Consider the following 23313-nt stretch of genomic DNA (forward strand, 5'->3'; position numbering starts at 1 on the left):
GGTCTGGTTGTGCTCCTCCAGGCCAAAGCCAGATTTGGGGGGACCCACCCTGAGATCGCTGGCCACATCAAAGCAGTGATTATGCAAATACCCACTTTTTTTAAAGGGAATTATTTATCCCACAATAGCCCCCTGCCAGGGCAGGAAACAATAGATCTGGCCAGTGAGCGCTTCTAGCCCAAGGCTGCAGGGGAGGGGTGAGGGCAGGGAACCCCGCAAGTTTTATTGGGCTAACCTAATTTCACTAATTCTCTTTTCACGCGGTTTTTTTTTCTTCCCGTTCCCTTTTGGGACTGTGTGTTAAGGGCCGGGTTTCACGCTCCCAGGATCTGCTGGCACCGGGCAGATTCATGGGCTGCGCCTCTTATTGAATTACTAAGTGCAGCCGCGCCGGTTCCTGGGTGGGGATTGGCGCCTTTGTAATGAGTTCCAGGTGTTGGTACCCAGAAGTCACCCAGTGCTCCAGGCTGGATGGGGCCGATTGATTTTAATTAGTGACAGGGCGATAAATCTGGAGGTAACGCCATCCAGGGCCCCTCCCGGGATATTTACATAGGAGGGGGGCTTTTGCCTGGGAGCGTTTGTTTCCAGCCTGTATCCGATCCACTCTCGCCTAGCTGAAGTCTGGAAGCGAAGCGGGGCTGTGCCCAGGAGGGCTGCACCTGTAACCCATCGGCTCCTGCGCCTCTCGCAGACCGGCTGGCGCTCAGGCCGGAGAGCGCCCAGGGTGACCCGTTCCCAGTCCCGTACAGCCCTTGGGTAGGTCCGGGCCGTGGCTGGTCCCGTCTCCGCCGCGCTCTGCTCTCGCTCGGCAGGACTAGTGTGCGGAGACACCGGCTCAAGGCGCTGCCCCACCCGCCCCCTTTCCAATGCCAGTCCCAGCAGAGAAGGGACGCGGGGACCTTCCTTTGCCCACTCCTCCCTCTCCAGGCAGAGCGCCCGGGCCGGAGGCTGCCGGTGTCATGTGGCCCCCAGGCGTAACCCCGCTCTCCCTTGTCCAAAGGAGGCATCTGATCTGCCCTCCCCACCCTGTGCCTGTCGGGCTTCTAGGCAACAAGGACGAGGGACCGGATTCTGCTACGGCCAGAGGAGGAAAAACGCCGAGCTGCGTGAGTGGGGGGGGGACGGGGGACGGCAGGATCGGGCCCAAAGCGTCCTGTGATGCGCTAGATGGAGATCTCTCTCCTCCCCCTCCACATCTGTTGCTTTTAGAAAGTCGACCCCTAATGTGGCGCTTCTTGACCATCCACAAACGACTCTAGTCCCCTCTGCATCACCGCCTCCTTCCAGCGCTCACAAGCCCGGGCACTGCGAGAGCGGTGATCGGCCTAAAATCCTGGCTTGGGAAACTGATCCCACTGAGGGACTGGAAATAGACTTCATGGTTGCTCCGCCATAAAGGAAAACGTCCTTCTAACTTATTTTAAGACAGAGTCCTGTGAATAAAGAAGGTCGGCAGTGGCTAGAAATGAAGTCAACACGCGAAAAAAGACCAACATGTCTATGCCATGACACTGATCACATAGAGAGGTGCATTTGAACATGTAGCGAAATCTGCATTTTCTGGCCTTTCCTATACACACAGATTAGTATCTGCCTAAGGCCAGGCCTACACTAAAGGGCACTTGCAACTGATCTACTCAATTTCACACTCTCCCTGCGATAGTCTCGCCTCCTGGCTGAAATCATCTTCCGTACCATTAACGACTGTCTCTGTTCCCATGTTGGTGTATTTGAATTTTGAAGGGGGGGGGGGGATCAAATTCCACATTGAAATATTTTTACATATTTTCTTGTTAGGCCTGGGTGGCTCTGAATTTAATGAGTGGAAGGGATTAAATGAGGGGACAGTGATTGTCAGAAAACACAGAGCTCTGGCATTCTTAGAAGCGCAGGTCCTCTACAACGCAAGCAGTTGTAGTTGTGTTTTTAGGGACGATATTTCTCTGGGGATCAAAGATCCTCTAGAAAACTCCGCCAGAGCCTGCACGGTGTAGTTAGACCACGTTGCGAAACTTTTATACATTGTTCGGGATGAAGAAAACTTCCTAATTTGGCCAGCAGCCATTTTAAAACGTCGAAATTGAAACACCCCACTCCCCCAATGTTTCTTTTAAAAAAGCGAACAAACGACAGAACTCCTATAGATGTAGTGCAAGAATAGTCCCGAAGCCATGCCATTATGCGCACCTGGTCACTCTCACGCATCCCCAACAGGATTTTATTCTAAGTTTACTGTATTTCCTGGACTGAGAGGATGCTGGCGGTCCGCAAGGAAGTTTTGTACGTGTGAGGACCGGCTGGCTAGCGCAGATGCTTGGCGTAGGGAACAGCGGTGTGTAACATGAAATATGGCCTCGTGGTAGTTGTCTGCGAGGCGCTGTTTGGTAAATTATATTTCTGTTGGAAACTGTGATCTAGCATAAAATCATAAGCCTCTGGGGAGATCAAGAAAGAATCATCTGCAGACAAAAATACACGCTTTTATAGTCCCGTCCGTTTAAACTGAGGGAGTGATCGGATTAAACGACTATTTCAACCACGGGATTTTTGTACAGAGTAGAATTTGTCGCGTTTCGCTCTCCTGTGCCAATCCACACCTACCAAAACACAGCAGATAGCAAGGCAAAATCTTCAGTGCGTTTTCCCTGAACTTAAATCAAGTGCAGAGCTTAGTAAAAGGGCTCGGTTCTCGCTTTCCTTGGCCTGGCATCAGGAGTCAACTCAGCAAGCAGCCCAAATTTGACAGCATCTCTGGATTTGTACCCAGTAAATGACAGTGGATTTATTCATATGGCCCTTCCGCGTACAATAAAGCTGAGATGACTTAACGTTATTGATGGGAAAGGACTCGCTTTCTAACTGTACCTTTAAAAATTCTTGGCAATTGTGGGTTAACTTGATTTTTTTTTAAAGAAAGTTGACTTCAGTTGAAATTAATGTTTTAAACTTGGAGAAATACTTATTCGAGTATAGCAACTTCATTTCACTTGTTAGTTCGAAAACGTAAGCCATTTATTTAAAAGTGGATTTTTGTTATCTATGGTCTATTCGGTCACATCTACAGTTTGCCCTTCTTTTTAGGGAAATACACACGCTTCTGGACGGTTTTTGTATATGTGTCCAAGCACCACAATCGCTTTGTCGTATGTTTATCAAATACGCCTACTATTTGTATTAAGGACATCTACTCTGAGCTCCTTCAATGGATTGGGGCCATCTAGAATGTGGTAGGAACCTTCTCCCCCTCCCCCCAAAAAACCCCCCAACCTTCCGTGGTTACAATAAATGTCTTTCGCCCCTATTGTATTATATATATGTAAACAACCCAATCAAAAATGGTAGACAAAGTTATGAAAATTATATAGTTTATTTGTATCGTCACGAGCAGTCCCTTTGCTCTTCAGCTGTAAATACATACTAGAATAAACTCTGTAAAATATACAAAAAATACATATCTCCCATGAAATCTTTCTTTTATAATAAATAGATGTGAACACGTGTGTGGCTGATCCCTGTAATGCTCCGTGTCTGTTTAGGTTTTCAGTCTGTTGATTTATTTTTAATCTCTTGAAAGAATGGGGGAGTGCCTCGTCCCCTAAAAGGTCGAGATAAATAATGCATGAGGCAATCCTCCCTCCTGATTTTTTTTCCCCCTCTACATTTTTTTTCTTTTGATAGAGAGAGTTCAGCCTAAATTTCCACGCTTGCATTCAATCATTACAAAGCCTACAAATTATACAATGACTTCTAACCTGGGCCTGGAACAAAACAACTTTTTTTCCCCCTTATAAATCATAAGAGACAGATGGCATAATGGGGAGGAGGGAGCAGGGAAGAGAAGGACGGGGACAAAACCGCATTGTGACAAAGCTGGGGAACGGAACAAAGTGCACATCAGAGAGGGGTAAAAGTTTGGTTTGACAGGTGAAATTCCCACAGCCTTGAGGCAGCACTGGGAAGAAAGCAGATGCCAGGCCTTGCAAATCTGGGGCTAATATTGTTACCGGCCCTATCAGTCAGCTGCGAATGTACTTTTGCCATCCTCCATTAACATGTGTGTGGAGAATCAAAGGTGACGAGAGCGCACCACGGCGGGGCGCTTCCTTTGCAGATTCCCAGGGCACGGCGGCTCCCTTGCTCGCACGCGCTTCCCTCCACTCAGCCAGGGGTCGGCCTCACGGTGCGCCTCTGCCAATGGGTGGCGGGAGGCTCTTCCCCCCCCCCCCCATGTCTCTAAGGGAGGGGAGGGGGGAGTCTGGCCCCGAGCCTCTCCCGCCAGCGCCACTCGCGTTGCCAAGCTGGCAGCGGGGCGCGGGCTGCGCTAGCCGGGGGCTGCTAGATGAACTCCCTGGCCAGCGGGTGCGGGGGCGCGTAGCGGGGCTTGTCGGGCTGCCAGTAGTCCATGTCCGAGGCGGAGCTGGCCGGGCTGGCGGGCGATAAAGTGCAGCTGTAGGAGGAGAGGGGGCTGTTGGTGCAGCTCCAGGAGGAGGCGGGCGAGGGGCTGCTGTCCGGGGCGCCGCCGGGGCTCAGCAGCACGGCCTCGGGGAAGAGGGCCCCCGGCAGGCCGGCGGCGCCGCAGTGGTCGGCCAGGCGCAGGGTCTCGGTCAGCGCCCAGATGTAGTTGTGCGCGAAGCGCAGCGTCTCGATCTTGGTGAGCTTGGCGTCCTCGGGGAAGGTGGGCAGCACCTCGCGCAGCGCGTCCAGCGCCGCGTTCAGGTTGTGCATGCGGTTCCGCTCCCGGTTGTTGGCCTTCAGCCGCCGGCTCTTCTTGATGCGCTGCACCGTCTCGGCGGTCTTGGTCCCCCGGGAGCCGGCCCGCGCCCGGCCGGGCCGCCGCTTGCACTCGTGCCGCCGCAGGCTCAGCGGCAGCCGCACCTGCTGCTCCTGCGCCGGGCGGGCCGGCGAGGCGGCCCGCAGGTCCTCGTCCTCCTCTTCCTCGGAGCTGGAGGAGAGCGGCGTGAGCGAGGAGGAGCAGGGCGAGGCCGGGCCCAGAAGCAGCAGGTCCCCCTCCGCCTTCAGCTCCAGGCCCTCCGGCTTCACGAACATCCTGCAACGAGAGCGGGAGAAGCCCCATCAGGCGAGGTCACCCCAGCTAACCCGGGCTGCCAACTCCCTCTTGCCGCCGGGCCGGGGCACTGCTCCTGCGGGCGCTCACCCGGCCTGGCAGCGCCGCGCCCAGGGGCGGCTTGCCCACCCCTTGCGGTGTAGCTGTCAGGCGCCTATGGGCACAGGCTGCGATGCGCGCACACGCCCCCCTTCCCGCCTCGGCCCCTACGGTCCCTCTGATCCTCACCAGCTGGAAGTCTCATCCCGAAAAAGCCCTGCCAGCCCTGCTGCGGCGGGGCCATCGAGGCTCAGGGATGTATTTCTCCCCCCACCCTCGCCCCGACACGGCTGCTCTCGCCTGACATTCTCCCCCTAGAATAGCTGCAGCGGGGCGTTCCGACACGCAGGGAGGGAGAAGCGGCCGGTTTAGGCAGCACGAAATTTTACTCCGCAACGGAGCGTTTTATTTTTTTGCCCGAGCGTGGGAGAAAATAAAAACTCCAGGAAAGTTCGAAGCGGAGCCTCCGTGACTTACTTGGCGCCCCTTTTAAAGACACAATGTTTTGCCTCTTTGCGGAGCGCGCTCTCCCTGCACTGACCCTCGCTGCAAGCTGCAGGGACCGATTTGCCAGTGTGCCCCCCCTTTCTCCTGGAGAGGGTCCCACTCTTGCTGCAGTGGGGGGTGGGGGTCCGGCTGTCTTTGCCAAAGAGGAGTTTGAAGAAGGGCCGCTTGCCTGCTGCCTCTGCCTGTGTTTGGTTGATGGGGTGTGCGCAGAGAGAGTCCTGGTGGGGCCAGCTGCTGGCACGCGCCCCGGCACTCCAGTTAAAGTGAAGCTGCTTGAGGTTCAGTGGCTGTGTGTCTGGCACACGACTCTCCTTAAAACCCCTTATATACCCCCCAGAAAACAATCAGATCTACCCCCAGGGCCCCTTGAACGCTCCCCTCCCCCTCCCCGGGTTTATTCTTTCTTTTCATTTCATTTATCATCACTCATCTCATTCTTTTCTCTCTCCCTCTCTTTTAAAGCCCCCTGCACCCCTTGCCTCCCTCCCCCAACCTCCTCCCCTGTTTTCTTTTTTTATCTGATCCCCATAAAGTGTGTGGTGCAGCCCCGGCTGCGCTGCGGTGTGATTGGTGCCTCGCGCTCGGTTGGAGCGTGCCGCTAATTTATTAATGAATGGGGGTCGCGAGGCGCAGCTGGCCAATCGGCGAGCCCGGCGTGCCACGCGCGCCGGAGCCTGCTCCTTTTCAGCAGCTCATTAGGCTGGAGGGCAGCGGAGGGGAGGGAGACTATAGGATCCACAACTCAGCCCCCCTCCAGCCCCCGCTCCCCGCGGGCTCTGATGCACAGCGAGAGACGTACAGAGCCGGAGACACACACGCACCTATAGAAAAGACGAAGCTGATGGATCAGTTTGCACTGAGACCTGGGGCCGCTCAGGGGTTGATGCTGAATGAAATTCGGTGTCGCACAGTTTACACCCCGCATGAACACCTGAAAGACAATGTTGGGAAGCACGTGTGTCCACGTAGGTCCAGCCAGAAAATATCTTGGACGGATGTGTGTAGGGGAAAAGATGCGGAGCAGGATGATCGTGTGTGTGTGTGTGTGTGTGTGTGTGTGTGTGTGTGTGTGTGTGTGTCAAGAGTGGGAGGGGGTACAGGCTAGGAGGGTAAAGATAAGGAAGAGATTTTTAGTTCTGCATGGTCACTGGAGGGGATGGAATAGGGTTATGTGTGCGTGTCTGCCGCCGCGTGCCAAGAAGACTGTTTGCTGACTAGGGGTTGCGTGCACAGGGGGTTGCAAATCTGGAGCAGAATTATCTGCTCCTTTCTGGCGAGCGAGTTGCGTGTGTAGCGGGGTAGCAGGTGCGGAGCAGGCCAATGGCTGCTACAGAACAGAGAGGTATGCTGCGTGGAAGCCCATGTGCAGTAGCATTTTCTGGTACGTGCTGTGTACGTGATGGGAGAACTCGTGTGACCAAGGCATAACAACCAGCTCTAAAGTAAATGAGTTGCGATCCCTCTCCTCATCTTGTGTGTGCTTGTGGTCTTTGTCACGGTGTCGCCTTTGAGATAGAGATCCGCCCTGGGGAAAGGAGCTGTCCAGAGTTCCCTCAGTTATCCAGGGCTCCTAGCTTACTTTCTTCCAATAGTTTCCCACTGGCTGAACAAATCCCCTCTCTTCTCTTTTCTCTGAGGCGCTGAGGGCATTCTAATCCTGTAGCCAAAAGACACTGGGAACAGGAAGCTTGTGGTTGTTGGACGTAGGGTAGGGGGATTGGATAGACTGTAGCTAAGAATTCAGGCTATGTCTACACATCCATGTTATTTCGGAATAACTAACATTATTCCATAATAACTTAGTCTGCATCTACACAGCAAGCCATTATGTCAAAATAATGAAGAACTGGAGGACTTCTTACTCTGACTCCTGTAACCCTCATTTCACAAAGAATAAGGATACTCTACACTGCAGGTCATAGCTATCCCCACATCTACACAAGCCACCCATTATTTCAAAATATTTTTCAAAATAACAGGAGTGCTATTTTGGCATCTTGGTAACCCTCAAGGGATGCTTCAAAATAGCATGTTATTTTGAAATTTGGTGCTGTGTGCCAAATTTTGAAATAGCCTATTTTGAAATTCAATCGAAATAAGATAGGTGATATGCGTTGCGCAAATTGCATATCTTATTTTGAGTTTAATGTACCATGTAGACACACCCAAGGGAAGTCAAAGGAAGAGTGTTCTTCCTTCAACTTCCTGCAGTGTAGACAGCACCAAAAGTGGAATTAACCTACTTTGACTTCAGCTACTCAATTAAGGTAGCTGAAATGGTGTATCTTAATTCAACATAGGGTAGGTCTACACTGCACAGCTATTTTGGGATACTGGTGGTATCTTGAAATAGCTACCCCGCATCCACACAGTATTTTCCAAAATAACGGTCATGCTATTTTGCCATCTTGGTAAACCTCATTGTGGTGGCGGGGGAGGGGGGGATAAGGGATGAAGGATGGCTCAAAATAGCATGTTATTCCAAAATTTGGTGCTGTGTAGACATGCCAAATTTCAAAATCTCTTTTGAAATATATGATTTGCATAGTTCATATTGCCTATCTTATTTCGAGTTTAGGGTGCTGTGTAGACACACACTTAGTCCTGTAGTGTAGACATACCCTAGATGGCAGCACTGATTAAAATGATTTATCCAGGCAAGAAGAGGAGAGATCTTGAAAAAGAACTATTCTGGTAATGGTTTCTTTAACTTAAAATGGATATTTTATTTTTTTCTGAGAGAGAAGGCTAAAGAGAGATTTTTTTGGTGTTCTTGTCATACAAAGGAGAAAAAAAGTGCAGCTTTTGTGATCTATTGAAAACACTGGTGGGCCAATGTGCTAAGAGCTTTACCTCCCTGTTTTGGAGGGACATGAACAAATGAAATATTTCTTGGCAATCCTTGTTGCACAGGGTAAATAATTAATCCTTTTTTCAGCCTCTTTACAATTTCTGTGCTAACTTATTTGCTCTACTCTATGTCCATTCGTGTAGTTTAAAGCTCTAAAATACACAATAAAAGATTTATGATTAGCATTGTTTGCAAACTCGGAACAACTTTAGAATGAGCATGAGAAAAAGGAAACACTTTAAAATGGTCTTAAACATATTACATTGAGAAATTAATGCTAGTTCATGATGGAGGTGCAGGAAGAAGAGGAGGCAGATTAAGACGGATTCTGTCTCATATATATTTGTGCTAGACTTTTGTGTTTGAAGACTAACAAAGAAAATTCTTTCCCCAACAAAATGGGAAATAAAGGGATAAAAATGATTTGGGAAACACAGTGCATTGAAGATAGATATTTGTATTACAACATATGTAGTAAGATATTAAAGTACATACCCAAAAAGTCTTAATTAAATCTCTCTTTTTTTGCTAGAATTTCAGTATGCTTAAATAGAAAAACCGCAATATACCTGACTGAAAACAAGAGTGGTTTCTGAATCTTTAGAGAGATGTTTGATATACACTTATCTTTATACTTGACAGATAAGATGATTTATCTATGCTGTACCTTACCAATATTTTCTTCACTGCACTACTTTTTAAAACAACATGAAATATAGCACTGACACAACATTCGCTCAAAAGGACTTAAACAAAACAAAAACAAACAAACAAAAATCCCTCGTCAGTCCACGACCAAAACTCAACCCCCACCCTTTCTTCAGACCACCCTCTTAGGCAAAAGTCTTGAGTGAATACGTAGGCTTTGTAACATGCCCTGGAGGTCAACAAATTTGGTCTCAGTCGCTCCAACACGGGAAACGACATAAAGACACACAAAATCAAATGGAGACCACGAAATATTTTAGTGTGTAAAATCAAATTCTATGACTATTATTGTAAACATGATTATTGCAATTTATTGGGGAGGGGGAAAACTCCACAATCTAAAGACACGTAAAGACAAACCTAAAACCTAGATATTAAGTCCATTCCAAATACCACACCTACATACTGTACTTAACGTTCAATTAACTTCGTATTCAATAGATATTTCCAGATTCTACATTATTTGGTTGTTCACAATGATTGTGCGTGAACTCTTCTGTGGAAAAACACTTTTTATCCTTATTTTATTTTTCATGGTCTAGTACTGAAACCCAATGTAAGCGTTAATGCCAGTGTTCAAAAAAGTTTTACCTTAAAATTGAATTTAAATGCAATACACATGACATTTCATGTACCGGTGAAAGACTTCCTTTACATTCTTTGTACAAGCTCCTTTACGATCATTAAAATATTGACTGGTTTAGTGCTAATCAAAAATATTTCTAAATGTAGTAGACTGAATGGGAAGAGTGAATCTGGCAAGTGATTGAAATGAACACTTTAATGTTCATTAGAAATATGGAAAATCTACACGTTTTCATAGCTGTACGAAAGAGGGGAAACATGGAGAAACTCTATACAACAGCCCTTAGTTTCCTTTCTCTACTTTACTAAAAAATTCTTCAGTGCCCTCTAGAGTCACCTGCCCTCTCAGTTGTTCCACATGTATGTATCCCCCTGTCCCTCCATTTACCGAGACCCATTTAATTTTGTCTCTGATGTAAAAATGGATGATGATGAAGTTTTGTTAGAACTATCACAAGCCACACAAGCCCTCGGCCCTTACAGATATCCAAACTTAATCTCCACAGTGTCTCAGTGATCAGAAATAAATACTTATGAAAAGGGAAAGAAAAGTTTGGAGGAAAACTTCAATCTCCCTTGCGTGAGTTAAATACGCGAACAGGGATGTTTCAAAACTGATAAGGACTGGCAGGTGCGCAACAGTATGTTTCTCAAACTAGTAGCGTTTAACCCTAGCGGGGCTAGGTCTTGCTAGCAAAATGCTAGTTCAGGTCGTCCTCTGTTTTGAGCCAAACGTGCCCGATGTACTAAGCCGGGCTCTCTAGCACTCTTTCAACGGAGCTAAATTCAAGAGGCACTTGTGTGGTCTAAAAAACTGGCCAAATGAAACGAAGCTGAACTGTTATGCAAAGAGCGCTGAATAGCACCAGGGGGGTGGCAAAGAAGTGTCGCCTACTGTCCACTGCATGAACTGTCCCCAAAGGGTCAAACTGTTCAGCTTCAGCCCCTTTGCCAGGCTCAAGCCTACTTTGCAGGAACAAAAGCCCAAAGCAGGCAGTGATCAAGAAACAGGAGCACAATGATTTAAGCTCATCACACAGCCCAGGAATAAAGGGCGCTGAGCTGGCGTGTGAGTGAGAGAGACCTATAGAAAGGCTTTGTGGGTTATAAGCAGCTTGAACTCTGGGGTGACCCAAAAGTCTTATAAGTTGAGGGTAGGTGTTGCTGAGGGACCTTTGGCTCCAGCCCATCCACGCTTCGACCTCACAAGTTGTAAATGAGATTTAATGGCTCGCTGCTGCCCCAGGTGAACGAGGGCAAGGAGGAGGGGGGTCTTAGCTGGGGCGCAGGGCATATGCGCTCACAGGAGAGAGCACAGAGGGTGCCTGGATGTTGTTGCATGGTCGCAAAAACCTACATAGCTCTGCATGTGCTGGGCAGGGTGAGGTGCTGAGAGCCCCATGGCACTTAGCTGCAGCCATAGAATCCCAGGGCTGGAAGAGACTTCAGGAGGTCATCGAATCCAACCCCCTGTCCAAAGCAGGACCAACCCCAACTAAATCATCCCAGCCAGGGCTTTGTCAAGCCGGGTTGTAAAAAACTCTAGGGAGGGAGATTCCCCCTAGGTGACCAGTTCCAGTGCTTCCCCACCCTCCTAGTGAAATCATTTTTCCTAATACCCAACCAGTCCCTTTGCTTTTGCCTGTTCACAGGTCCTCTCTGCTTGTGGGGGACAATCGGGGGAAGGGGTGGCAGAAACTTCCCCCAGCGAGTTTCGATGCCCACACACTGTAACACCCGCCCCCTCAAGGAGCAGCCCCCTCCTAGCCCACATCTCGCTGTCCCCTTTTCTTGTCTGCTGCTGGCCAGATCCATGCATTGGCTGGCTTTCACCCTGAGATGCCCTTGCGGCTTCTAGGCGTCTTCTGCCTCTAGCACAGAGTCCCGCCTTCCCCCCTGTGTGGCTGTGCCCCCATTTTAGGCCGATTGTTCCTTTCCCAATTTGCATGGCAGGTGCAGGCCTGCGGAGTGATTTTTAGACCCATGGCCCCTCCCGTCTCCCCCAAAGGGTGTCTGCCTGTGAAAAAAGACTGCGGTCCCCTCCTTTGCTTTCCCAGGAAGAAGAGAAGAGGCCGGAGCACTGCATGAACATGCTTCAGTTTTCTTATTATTTTCTATAGCTCTGGGCAAAAGAACAGCCGATTGTGTGAAAAACCCCAGTGCCTGCAAAAGGGACATTGGCCATCCAGGCGAAGGTGCGAGCGAGAGAGAGCACTAATCGCTGAACCAGGAGACAAATACGATTACTAGCTTCGAGCCTTGAGTCAGAAAGTCTCATAGACTTTAAGATGTTAATCCCCAGCATAATCCTTCCTTTGGCGTGTAGGAATAGTGCAGCCACAAGAGTTGTTTTGTTATTTATATTGGCGTTTAATAAAACTCAGCCAGTGGTGAATGGGCTGCCCACTCTCCAATGGTAATTAATTCCCTATTTCAGTGACCCAATTGTGCTAGGATAGAGCAGTGGGACAGTCCCACTGCCCCAACCCGCCTTTGTGCAGCTACACGGCTCTCGTGCTTCAACAGCTATGGAAACTCATTCTTTTGATGTCATTCAAGGAGTTTTCCTTGGGCATCTTCTAAACTTCAAGGACCCTTTTCTTTCTCAAATGCATGAAAAGCAGGGCTAGCTTGACCACCTCTGTAGAATGTAATGATTTGGTGAAAGGGCCTTTTGGGGGTTTGTGTAAGGAGAGAGAGAAAGAAAATTTGGCAGGGGGCTATCCAAACTTGAGCGCATCAACCTTATTCTCCTCCTAATATATACAGATCTTGAAAGCCATCCTTCCTTATGCATATACTTCTGGGCTTCTCTTAGCCAACCCCCTTTATTAAGGGATGTGCTGGGAAACCTGTATTATTTTTACACACTTGCCATACATTGAAATGGGAACATGCCAGCATTGTACAATCAATCAGCCCTGAAACAATGAGGAAGATGGCATTTTCAACCATTCAAAAGGGAAAGTGGAGATGGGTGGAATCCATTTGGTTAGTGTTAAAGGCAAATAGTGCACTTGGTTCTTAAGTGCTGCATCTTTAGCAATGTGGAGGAAAAAGTAATTGGGTGGCTGCAGAAGGAAGGTGTGAAATAAACACGTGAAGAACATGCAGTAGCTCTGCAAAGCAGTCCCAGCACAAGCAACAACTTCTATGTCTTTATACACCCTTAAAAAAACCCGCCCACCTTCGCAAGTCACAGAAACAATTCAGAATTCAACTAAGAAAATACAGAGTGAACCATATGGCCAGGGTGGCTCGAGTTGGCTGCATTTTCCCCCAGACAAAGAAGGGATTGAGAGTTGAAGGAAAGGAGAAAAAAAACAACTTTCCGGCTGATGAAGCTGTTGTCTGGAGGCAATGATCCCAAATCTCAAGGCTTTATTCCAGGCTCCGACTGAGACGTGATATGTCATATGATTAGCATCTTTCATATTTACAAGAGTAGTATAGGCTGCCAGTCTTTAGAGAAAGGCGAGAGAAAGAAGGGGCATATGCTGAAATGGATTTAGCATTTGAAAGAGTGAAAAGAGATCGGATAAATACACTTAAACGAGGATTTAGTTTTACTCCTGTTGAGTTCTAATGGATTGTTGATTGAGATTTTAGGGAGCTGTAACAGAGGTGTCAGCAGTAATTTAAAGGAGCTATTCAGCCATCTACTGTTTCTTCTTCCACAACTCCACTTATTAATGTCTTCAGCTGCTACTTGGGCCAGAAACTCTTCTCAAATATGATAGAGCGTTTCTCACTTTCTCGCTGGAAACATTTAATAAAATGGTTAACTGTGAAGTTTAGGCTGTGTAATGCAGCTCCGTTTTTTCACAGGCAAAGAATAGTACTCCAGCTACTGCTGGCAGCAGACTTGCATCAGATTTAAGTCATTATCTGTATTGATGTCGTGCGATTATTCAAATGTTCTTTCTTCACTACCTTTCTTTATTAAACCTTTGATAGTTCAAAAGGATAGTTGTTCAGATTGGTCCAGCCAGCGGCAAGAAAGAGTGCACTGGCACCACCTAGTGGACCATCTTTATTTTATCACAAGATCATTTTAGGCTCTAAAAGAACTTGTCTTATAACAAATACATGCATATTAAATCGCATTCCAAAACCAAGTCGTCTATCTATATGAAATACAAGAAATATGGTTATCGGTTTCAAGTTTTCAGAAGCTAAGAAGAATGGCTTGAATATCTTAAGTTCGTGAATTTTCTCTACAGACACTTCCAATACAAAACACTTCTGGATTTGGTGCCTAGACACATTCTTCTACAATTTTTACATATTTTATTTTAAAGAGATTTTTCTGATTGTTTTATGTTGTCTTAGAAGAGGCTGTTTTGGTTAGTTTCCAGATTTCTTATCTAATGGACAGGTTTCCTCTCTTATGTCCCTCCTCATCATGGAACACCATTCTATGAAGCTGTATTCATATCATTCAGTTGCGCAGCTGTACTGAGGAGGAAAGAATAAGTATTCATAAGTGGCAAAAAAGGCACAGTCTTTTTTTTGTAATTCTCACTAGAGTTTTTTTTATTTTTTTTTTCTCATGAAGGAAAAAAAAAAAGCTTCATTGTCTTCTATTAATGGATTTGCAAGTAAGCCAAGTAAAACCTCTTCTAAGATATACCAGGCTAAATAATGTAATTCTAAGATCAATTAAATACACTTAAATATTTTAAAGTATTCTAGTAAAGAAAAAAACATTTTTTTTTCTAAAACTTAGCCAAAACATAGGAATGTCTGAAAAAACCCTCACATTCTCAGGAGAGTGAAAACATTGTAGATTTTCATTGTTTGAAATACTTTGTGTCACACCAAAAACACATTAGGTTAGATTCTCCAGTCACAATGACTAATACTTTACTCCACAAGTGGTCCCACCAGAATCAAAATGTGAGTAAAGGTATCCTAATTTGGCCCATAAAGAAGATAAGTTGCTTCACGACCTGGTTATGTTACAGTTAATAGCAAATATCCCTTTGGGCAAACTCTTGCTTCCAGTGATTTAAAAGTAAAGAAGCAATCCATCCTATGTTATTATTAATGAAGGGCTTCCAGCACATACAATAGATTCAAGTGTTGGCTATGGTTTGTTTCCTGGTATTTATTTAGAGGGCCTGGTGTGATGGGCAGCACTATCTCAAATTTTCCAGCATGGCTACATGAAAAGTGCTTTTATCACACCAGCCCCTGATAGATTAAGGTTACACATGCATGCATATAACCATAGACAATTAAAATAAGGGCAATAGGCGAGGTGAAGTCACTGCATGAAAGTATGGTCTGTGAATAGAACATTTTAATTTAAATACCTCCTGAAAACAGAATGTAACCTCCCCAATACAGCATCAGATAAGATTGGAAAGGATTTCTTCAATCTACAGAACCTATTTTGTATTACACCCATCTGTATATTATTTGAGCACCCAGTCAAGGCAGCCGACAGCCATGCCGGACCCCTGGGAAAAGTGGGGGGAGGGAGTCGGCTCTGCACTCCCAGAAGGGGAGGAACTCAGGGCAGCTGGCCTCGGGGGCCCCCGGACTGTGGTGCTACCCTGCCAGTGCTGCCTACTGTGTAGCAGCCCTAAGAGCTGCCTTGAGTGTGCCACTCAGTGATGTAAAGAACTTGGGGCTCCGGGATTCACTGGGCCCTGGGGCAGTTGGCCTCTTTGCTCCCCCATCGGCAGGCCTGCACCAGTCCCATCTGTGTGTGTAGCAAATAGCATGAAACAGATCATCATGTGTGAGGGAGAGGGATATTGTCTTTTTCTCCGTGTAACTACAGATTGATGAGATATATATAATAGAGAGATTGGAGCATAGCATAGTCTCTTGCCATTAGATATGTTTTCCCAACTCAGTTAGTCCTAAACAATGGATCAGGTCACAAATAACTCAAGTCTTATTTTCAGTGTGTATTTCTCTTTGCCCTCTTGCCCTTACCACTGTGATTGCTTTCAGTACTAGACTGTCCACTATCTGGAATCTATTTACAACCAGGAAAGTGTATTTCAAAACTTGTATTAATTGCTATGCCCACTATAAGACTACATACAAAATTTGGCATAATAATTTGAATTGCTGCTTCATGCTAAAAATTCTGTGTGTTGCCAAACTGACAGAGCTTTTTTGGAGCGTGTAGCTTCGTTCCTAGATATAAGCCTGAAGGTCACACATACACCACTAACCAAAGTTAGATGTGGGATGGATAGGATGGGGTACAATTTTATGACCATTTGTAAATGGAAATGGCTGCAGTTTGCTGACATATATTTGAGCATCCCCCAGCAATGATTCCCCATTTAGCTAATTAGACTGTAATCAAGTCCTCCCCACCCCCGCTTAACTTTCTCCTTAAGATAAATCCATGTCCATGTTACAATTTTGTTCTAAAAAGATGAGTCCTTCACCCTCCAATCCTTATAAAATGTCTGATTTATGTTACAGTAATTTAAAAGTTTTTAAAAAGGGTGACGTGGATCAGGAATATCAACAATACATGTGGCAAAAGAGTAACCAATCACTGGACAGATTCCAGAAAATCCAAAACGTGGATGTCAATGTTAGTAAGGAACACACAACCATTCATAATTCAGTGTCTCCAGCTACTGGAACCTCTTTAGCAAACCCCATGTCTGGTGTCTCCAGACATTTTTCTTGAAAGTAGAGAACTATTTACTGTAAAGTATACAGGATTCTGGTTCCTAGCCAGGTATTGGACTCAGACCACACGTGCAGGGGTCTTCCAATATTCCTTCCAGACTCACTGGTACACCCATCAGATGCCCGAAGGGGTGAGGCACACATCTGGGGCATAAAACAGCACAGAGCACTTGGAGTTCCACATAAGTAACTTTAGGAGCTCAGAGCTATCGAGCTAGCATCATAAAGGTGCCAGAGACGCCTCCAGGTTGTCCACAGTTTGTTGCCATCAGAGAACACTACCCCTATGGCTTATCTATACAACGAAGGGGGGACTCGGAGCTCCTTTCAAGGTATAGAAGCAATGGACATAATGAAATGGGCAGAGAAGAATGTATTTTCTATAAGAGCAATATAGATAGAGAAAAGAATGCAAAAGCTAGCTTAGCAGACATGCAGTCAATGATAGCTTAGAAAAATGATAGCTTAGCCAACATGTGCAGTCCACAACTCAGAACAGGGCACAAATCAGAAAATCATCAACCTGATTTTACAGAAATGTAGCCTCTGAGAAATGTAACCCCCTCTACTTGCCTGTCAGAAGGATAGAATGTGACAACGTAATTCATACCAGAGGAGCAGATGCCAGATCTCTGGGGATGGATGCCCTCTCACTGTTAGCCACAGGGCCTGCTTTACACAGTCCCACTTCTACTTTTTAGGGAAAGGAATTCACAAGATGAGATGAGAAGCAGCAAAAGGTGCTAGTTCAGGAAACCATGATTTAGTTGGCATTAGAACTCCCACTTCATCTACTGGTGAAACTGGTGACTTTTCAAATCAATTCAGACCTTGTATACTCAGATTATCTACCAAAGTGATTTGGGCTTATACTGTCCTCCAGACAACATTCATCAATAAAGGCCTACTCCTCTGTCCAGAGAAGATAGAGTTCAAAACAAAATCTCAAGGATTCTGGCATCTCAGCTATTTGGGACTTTCTTCAGGACCATATGGGCAAGTGAATTCAGCTCAGCACCTTAATGCAACAGGTGTCAGCCATAAGTAATATCTTACATGCAAGGTTCAGTGATTCCTTGGCAGGGAATCCTCAAGTATCCAGATTTCTCAGGGCTGCCAGATTGGTTAGACCTGCAGTCACACCAATCTTTCTTACATGAGACCTAACATTGCTGCAGAAAGCTATGACCGCCCGTCTTTTTGAACTACTGACATGGGTCACTCCATCAAAACCTATTTCTTGGTCACTATCACATCTGCCAAATCAGACTCAGAGTTGGCAACTTTATACGCATTAATGACAGGGTGGTATTAAGATTTGCATAATCTTGCTTGTCAAAGGTGGTCTCACCTTCCCTGGCCTCATGGGAGGGGATCCTCCCATCATTCTGTCCAAAACCCCAGCATCCTACAAAAAAACCTGGCATAATCAGGATGTCTGTAGGTCCCTAAAGAGCTATCAAACAAACCAAATCGACAGGACGATCCGACGCTGTGTTCACCTCCTTTCACCTGAAGTGCCAATGGCTCCAGGTAGCCAAACTATCTCTGGTCAGATGGATCAAGTTATGCTTTGTAGAGTCCTAGAGTGCATCAAGAGCACTGATTCCTGATAGAATCAAGGCACATTCCACAAGGTCTATAGCAACTTCATAGGCAGAAAGAGCCTATGCTTTCACTGAGATCTCTAAGGAAGCAACATAGTTCTCCTACTAAGTGTCTTCATTTGACACTAAAAGGTGGAATTTCTGTCTTCCACTGGAGCTTCCTCCATAGCCTTAATCATTCCCATAACTTTCTCTGAGCCTCCTATAATTCTGTGACAAGCTTTTGAGATGGCATGACTAGTCTTGCACACAGTATTCCAGAGGAAGCCACACCACTAATTTATAAGTCCTTGTAATATTTTCCATCTTATTTTTCATTCCATTCCTCATGCATCTTACCATCATATTTGTTTTTAATTTTTCTCTTTTTTTTTTTTTTTTTTTATCCAGTACTAATCTGATACCTTCAAAGAATTCTAATGGATAACTGAGACAACATTTCCTTTGCAGAAACTATGCTGGTTAAATCATAGCTGATGTTCCAGGTGTTCTGTTTCTAACAAATGTTTCAACCAATTTGCAGGTATACATGCAAGGCTTATTACTGGTCTAAAATTTCCAGGATCATTCCCAGAGCATTTTTAAGTTAGAACTTTCATCTAAACCAGGGAGTTATGAAAAAGATAAAATGCAAGTTACAGTGCTCTTAAATTTAAGGATTTCAGTTATCAAGCAATTAGACAAAATTACTTCAGTGGGTCATATAGAAAATAAATACAGAGGTATCTATGCAGGGGGATATAACAAATTTTATGTGACAAGTGATTTAGTACATTTTACTACTTATCATATATATATATATAGTAGCCCAGTGTCTGAGAGACACTAACGCTGAAATGCTGGCTGTTCCCTCTGGGCAGCCCGTGCTGCATGGGGAGTGCAGGGCCCAAACAGCCGCTTACTCTCCCGCGGTGGCCCGGCTGAGCGGCGCAGAAGTCAGCCGAGTGCCACGGCGAGAGGGGAAGGGGGGAGGGTGGTGACGTGTGGCGTGACAGTGGCTCCAGGACCCGCCCTCTGGCCATGAACGTCACCGCCCCGCCCCCCTTCGCCTCCCGCCATGGCGCTCGGCTGACTTCTGCGCTGCTCAGCCAGGCCGCTGCATGGGAACAAGTGGCACAAGTGGCTGTGTGGGCCCCCGAGTGAGAGGCAGGAGGAGAAGGAGAGAAAGACAGAGAGAGAGAGAGAGAGAGAGAGAGAGAGAGAGACCGGAGGCTCAGAAGAGAAGACTGACGTGGAGGAGAGACCTGAAAATCCTGTCTTATGACAGGCTAATTGGCTAATTTTAAAATATTATCTGTTGTTTACATAGAAAAGCACACAATTTTTATACCTCTTCCTTCTGTGAAAGAGTTTTAATTTCTTTCTTAGGCATATTGTTTTCTTCTTCCATCTTTTTCTCCAAGTAATGTTTAAGAATGTTGTTCAGTTGTTGCTCATACAGGCTTACATGTTGCACTCCATACTCTCTTCCTAAAAGCAGCCATATAGGACAATTACACCTTATTGTGCAACATCCATCACATATTCCATATTGTCATGATGAAAATATCTAATTCCCACCAAAATGCTAAAAGGACATGTTTCCCTAACCTTGAAAACTGGATTTCTGCAAGGAGCCTAACCATTATAAATCAACGGGGCTCTCCCTCTGATGTCAACAGGTGGCTAACTTAGTGAGCAGATATTTGGCAACAACTGTTCCCTTGCAGCAGCTCCTATCTTTTATTTCAGCAGCTGAGAGACTGTAATATGCCAACTTGTTTTTAAAGTGGGCAGTGTGCACCCTTCCCCTGTATTTGTGTACCAACGCCTGGTAAAGAGTGTTAGCTATACTTCAGAGTCTGAGTTTTCATTTTTAAAAATCACTAGGAGGTAACAAACTTCAGAAGTGTTCCATTAAGCTAGGTGTAAGTTACCACCTATCTCCCTATTTGGCCATTTGTGTATTGTATGCCTCGTGCTGCATGCCTATTGGCATACTGAGCTAGGTGAAAACTGAAAAACATGACAAGGCATGGGAGGAAATCTATAGGAATAAACAGTACTTAAGTTTATGAATAAAGACAAAGAATTGGTCTGGTATATGTTGGAGGGCAGAAGGATACTGGATCCTTCATCTAGCTGGCAAAGTAAGTGCTTGTCTCATGAAAGGAGAGTTATAGCCAGATACCTGATGATATAAGGAAAGAGGGCAGCTTACTCGGAACACTGATTACAGATTGCTAAGCATAAATAATAGTTTGCAGATAAGCTTCAGACATTTAAATAAGATGCAATGCCATTTTATTGCAGCCAGGAAAAAACCTATTCTAATTAAAAGGTGGTTTTAAAATAAAAAATATTTTACCTTCGCAGTGGTGAATTACACGTCCCCATAGTTTGTTCTTATTCAAACAGGCCAGATTTCCCACAATCAACAAATGCCTCTTCCCTCTTGTCAGGGCAACATTCATTCTCTTTTCTGAGTCTATGAATCCAACTTGTCTTGTTCTCACACAAGACAGAACAATGATTTCCTTTTCTGCTCCTTGAAATGCATCTACAGTAGACACTTGGACAGCTTTTATCTCAAGAGCATCAGAGTGTACAGCACTTAGTAAATTGTAAATCTGTGGACAAATGAAGATGATGGAGTTGCAGTTTTTACAGATCTACTAGCTACATAGTCGCACTCACTCACTCCAATATAAATGCTAATTCAGTCTGAGTCTACTCACATTCAATAAACTAGCAACTCTATTGATTATAGATTACAGGTAGAGATGTAAGAGTTTAACTAGTTAACTGATAAGCATCAGCTTATCTGTTTCCATTGCAGTTAAAATCTTCTGCCCTGCAGGCCTGCACTCGCCACCCCTCTCTCCCAGCCCCCACTCTGCAGTATAGGAGAAGGCTTATACTAGAGAGCATGGGTTCGCAAACTGGGGAGCATGCCCCCCTTGGGGGGTGTGAAGAAATTCCAGGGGAGGGAGTGAGGCGACCCAGCCCCCCCCCCCACACCCCATCAATCCCACCCCAAGTTTTGCTGCTATTTTTTTTTGGGGGGGAAGAGTTTCTCAAAAATCAAAAAGGGGGGCTTGATGCTGAAAAGTTTGGGAACCACTGCTATGGAGCCTGCAGTGCAGTTGGCTCTCTGAGAGCAGCCTGCAGGAGGCACTGCCTGAGCAGCCTTCCCTCTCTAAGCCTACCTGGCCAAAAACAGTTCATTGTGTAGCTGCTAGGATTTTTAACAGTTCCACGCTTACTTTTTTTTAAACCTTTTTTACATGTCTAATTACAGGAGTACTTCCATCAAATGTCAGCAGTAGACTCAGCGCAAAATTTTGTGCTTGCACAACATCCATACATGTGATAAGGGAAAACATTCCTGACAAGCAGACAGAGAGCCCTGCATACATTACACTTTGTGATGACAAGTATATACAGCATAAAATTCCTCCTTTGCCAAATAAGGATCTTCATGTTAGACACAATGTTTCATGTTAGACACAATGTTTCCCTATAATCATTATGATTCCATATAATGAGTCCATTCCTGACATACACTTCAATTCACAATGGGCTTCTAATTTACTAATTTAAATTTTGAGAGGTTTGGATGTATTAGTAATACATTTTCTATAGTAAGTTTTCTGATTTTAATACTTGAGGGTGTGTGTGTGTGTGTGTGTGTGTGTGTGTGTGTGTGTGTGTTTGGGGGGACAGGTGGATGAACCAAACTTCTGACACAGTGCATGTCAGCTATATGAATTAACTCAATCTTTCTGATTTGCTTAGTAGCAAAGTTATGCAAATTGCTATGAATGTGTTTAGTAGTATAGTAAATGCAAACTTTTTGTTCTAACTATGTTCAAATGTTATTTGGTACTCCTTCCTCATTGTTTTGAATCCACCAGGGGGAAAAAATCCAGACTACTCAATTCAAAGACAACTATTTATAAGAATACTTGTTCTTTTGGAAGAAACAAAACTATATAAATATTACCATCTTTAATAAAGAATAGAAACTTAAATTATGAAAAAAAAATTATTGCAAGTTCATAACAACCAAAGAGGCTCAGACCAAAGGTCCATCTAGCAATAGTATCCTGCTCTGAGTGGCCAGTGCAAGCTGTGTTAGAGGAAATGAAATGAGCAGGGACATTTCAGTTGTCCAGTCCCAGCTTCTGGTAGGTGGAGGTTTCGGGACATGTGGAGCCTGGGGCTGGGTCCCTGACAATTTTGCTAAAAACCATTGGTAGACATACCTTCATGAACTTTCCTAATTCTCTTTTGAACCCAGTTATGCTTGTGGTCTTTTCAACACCCTCTAGCAATAAACTTCCACAGGTTGTGGAAGAATTTTCCTTTGTTTTATACTTGCTGGTCATTAGTTTTATCATGTGGTACCTTGTTGAGTTTATGTGAAAGAATAAATAACACTTCCCTGTAACTTTCTCCACCCTATTCATGATTTCATAAACATCTATCATTTTCTCCCTTAGCTATCTCTTTTCTAAAATGAGAAAGCACAGGTTTTTTAAAAATCTCTGCTCATAGGAAAACTGTTCTCCTAATCACTATTGCCATTCTCTGTACTTTTTCCAAATCTCATACATATTTTGTTGACAGGGGGAGAGACAAACAGCACATTGTATTCAAAGTATGGGCATTCCATGGATTTAGAGAGTGGTACTGTGATATTTTCAATTTTATTACCTATCTGTTTCTGAATGGTTTCTAGCTTTGCTAGCTTATTTGATAGTTGCTGCACACTGAAGAGATGTTTTCAGAGAACTATCCACAATTGGTCCAAGATCTCTTTATGCATGATAACAGACTCCATTTTGTATGTACGGGTGGGATTCTTTTTTTCTAATGTGCATTATGTTGTACTTTTCAAAATTTGAATTCCAGCTGTCATTTTGTTGCCCAGTCACTAACTGGTCTGAGGTCTGTTTGTAACCGTCTGCAGTCTTTTTGGACTTAACTATTCTGAGTAGTTTTGTATAAGATATAAATGTTGGCACTTTACTGTTCATTCCCTTTTCCAGATCATTTATGAATAAGCTGTATAGCACAGTTCAATTCAGATTGTTCAGCTTAGAAAAGAGGAGACTAAAGGGGTATATAAAATCATGACTGGTGTGGAAAAAGTGAATAAGGAAGTTATTTACTAATTCCCACAATATAAGAACTAGGGGTCACCAAATGAAATTAATAGGCAGAAAGTTTAAAATAACCAAAGAAGTTTTTCTTCACTCAGCTCACTGTCAACCTCTGGAACTCCTTGCCAGAGG

At 45.1% G+C, this 23313-nt stretch overlaps 2 protein-coding genes across 9 annotated transcripts in view; both read right to left on the reverse strand.

Annotated features, from left to right (window-relative positions):
• Positions 1-1008: 1008 nt before the first annotated feature.
• Positions 1009-5239, reverse strand: NEUROG2 (neurogenin 2). Its single transcript, XM_075929156.1, has one exon. The coding sequence runs from the start codon at positions 5047-5049 to the stop codon at positions 4339-4341; it is 711 nt and encodes a 236-aa protein (XP_075785271.1). The 5' UTR covers positions 5050-5239; the 3' UTR covers positions 1009-4338.
• An 8519-nt stretch (positions 5240-13758) lies between these two features.
• The window catches only part of ZGRF1 (zinc finger GRF-type containing 1), a 62195-nt gene continuing 52640 nt past the window's right edge, over positions 13759-23313 (reverse strand). For 6 of the 8 annotated variants that reach the window (XM_075929745.1, XM_075929744.1, XM_075929746.1 and 3 more), the window contains 3 exons: positions 20382-20643; positions 19365-19504; positions 13759-14216 (listed from right to left, as the gene is read on the reverse strand). In XM_075929745.1, coding sequence (XP_075785860.1) covers positions 14196-14216; positions 19365-19504; positions 20382-20643 — 423 coding nt within the window. In that variant the 3' untranslated portion in view covers positions 13759-14195. The remainder of the gene's footprint in view (positions 14217-19364; positions 19505-20381; positions 20644-23313) is intronic. The other 2 variants (XM_075929741.1, XM_075929742.1) reach the window with 2 other exon arrangements.

This window comes from Pelodiscus sinensis, chromosome 5 (assembly GCF_049634645.1).
Source record: "Pelodiscus sinensis isolate JC-2024 chromosome 5, ASM4963464v1, whole genome shotgun sequence".
Lineage (NCBI taxonomy): Eukaryota > Metazoa > Chordata > Testudines > Trionychidae > Pelodiscus > Pelodiscus sinensis.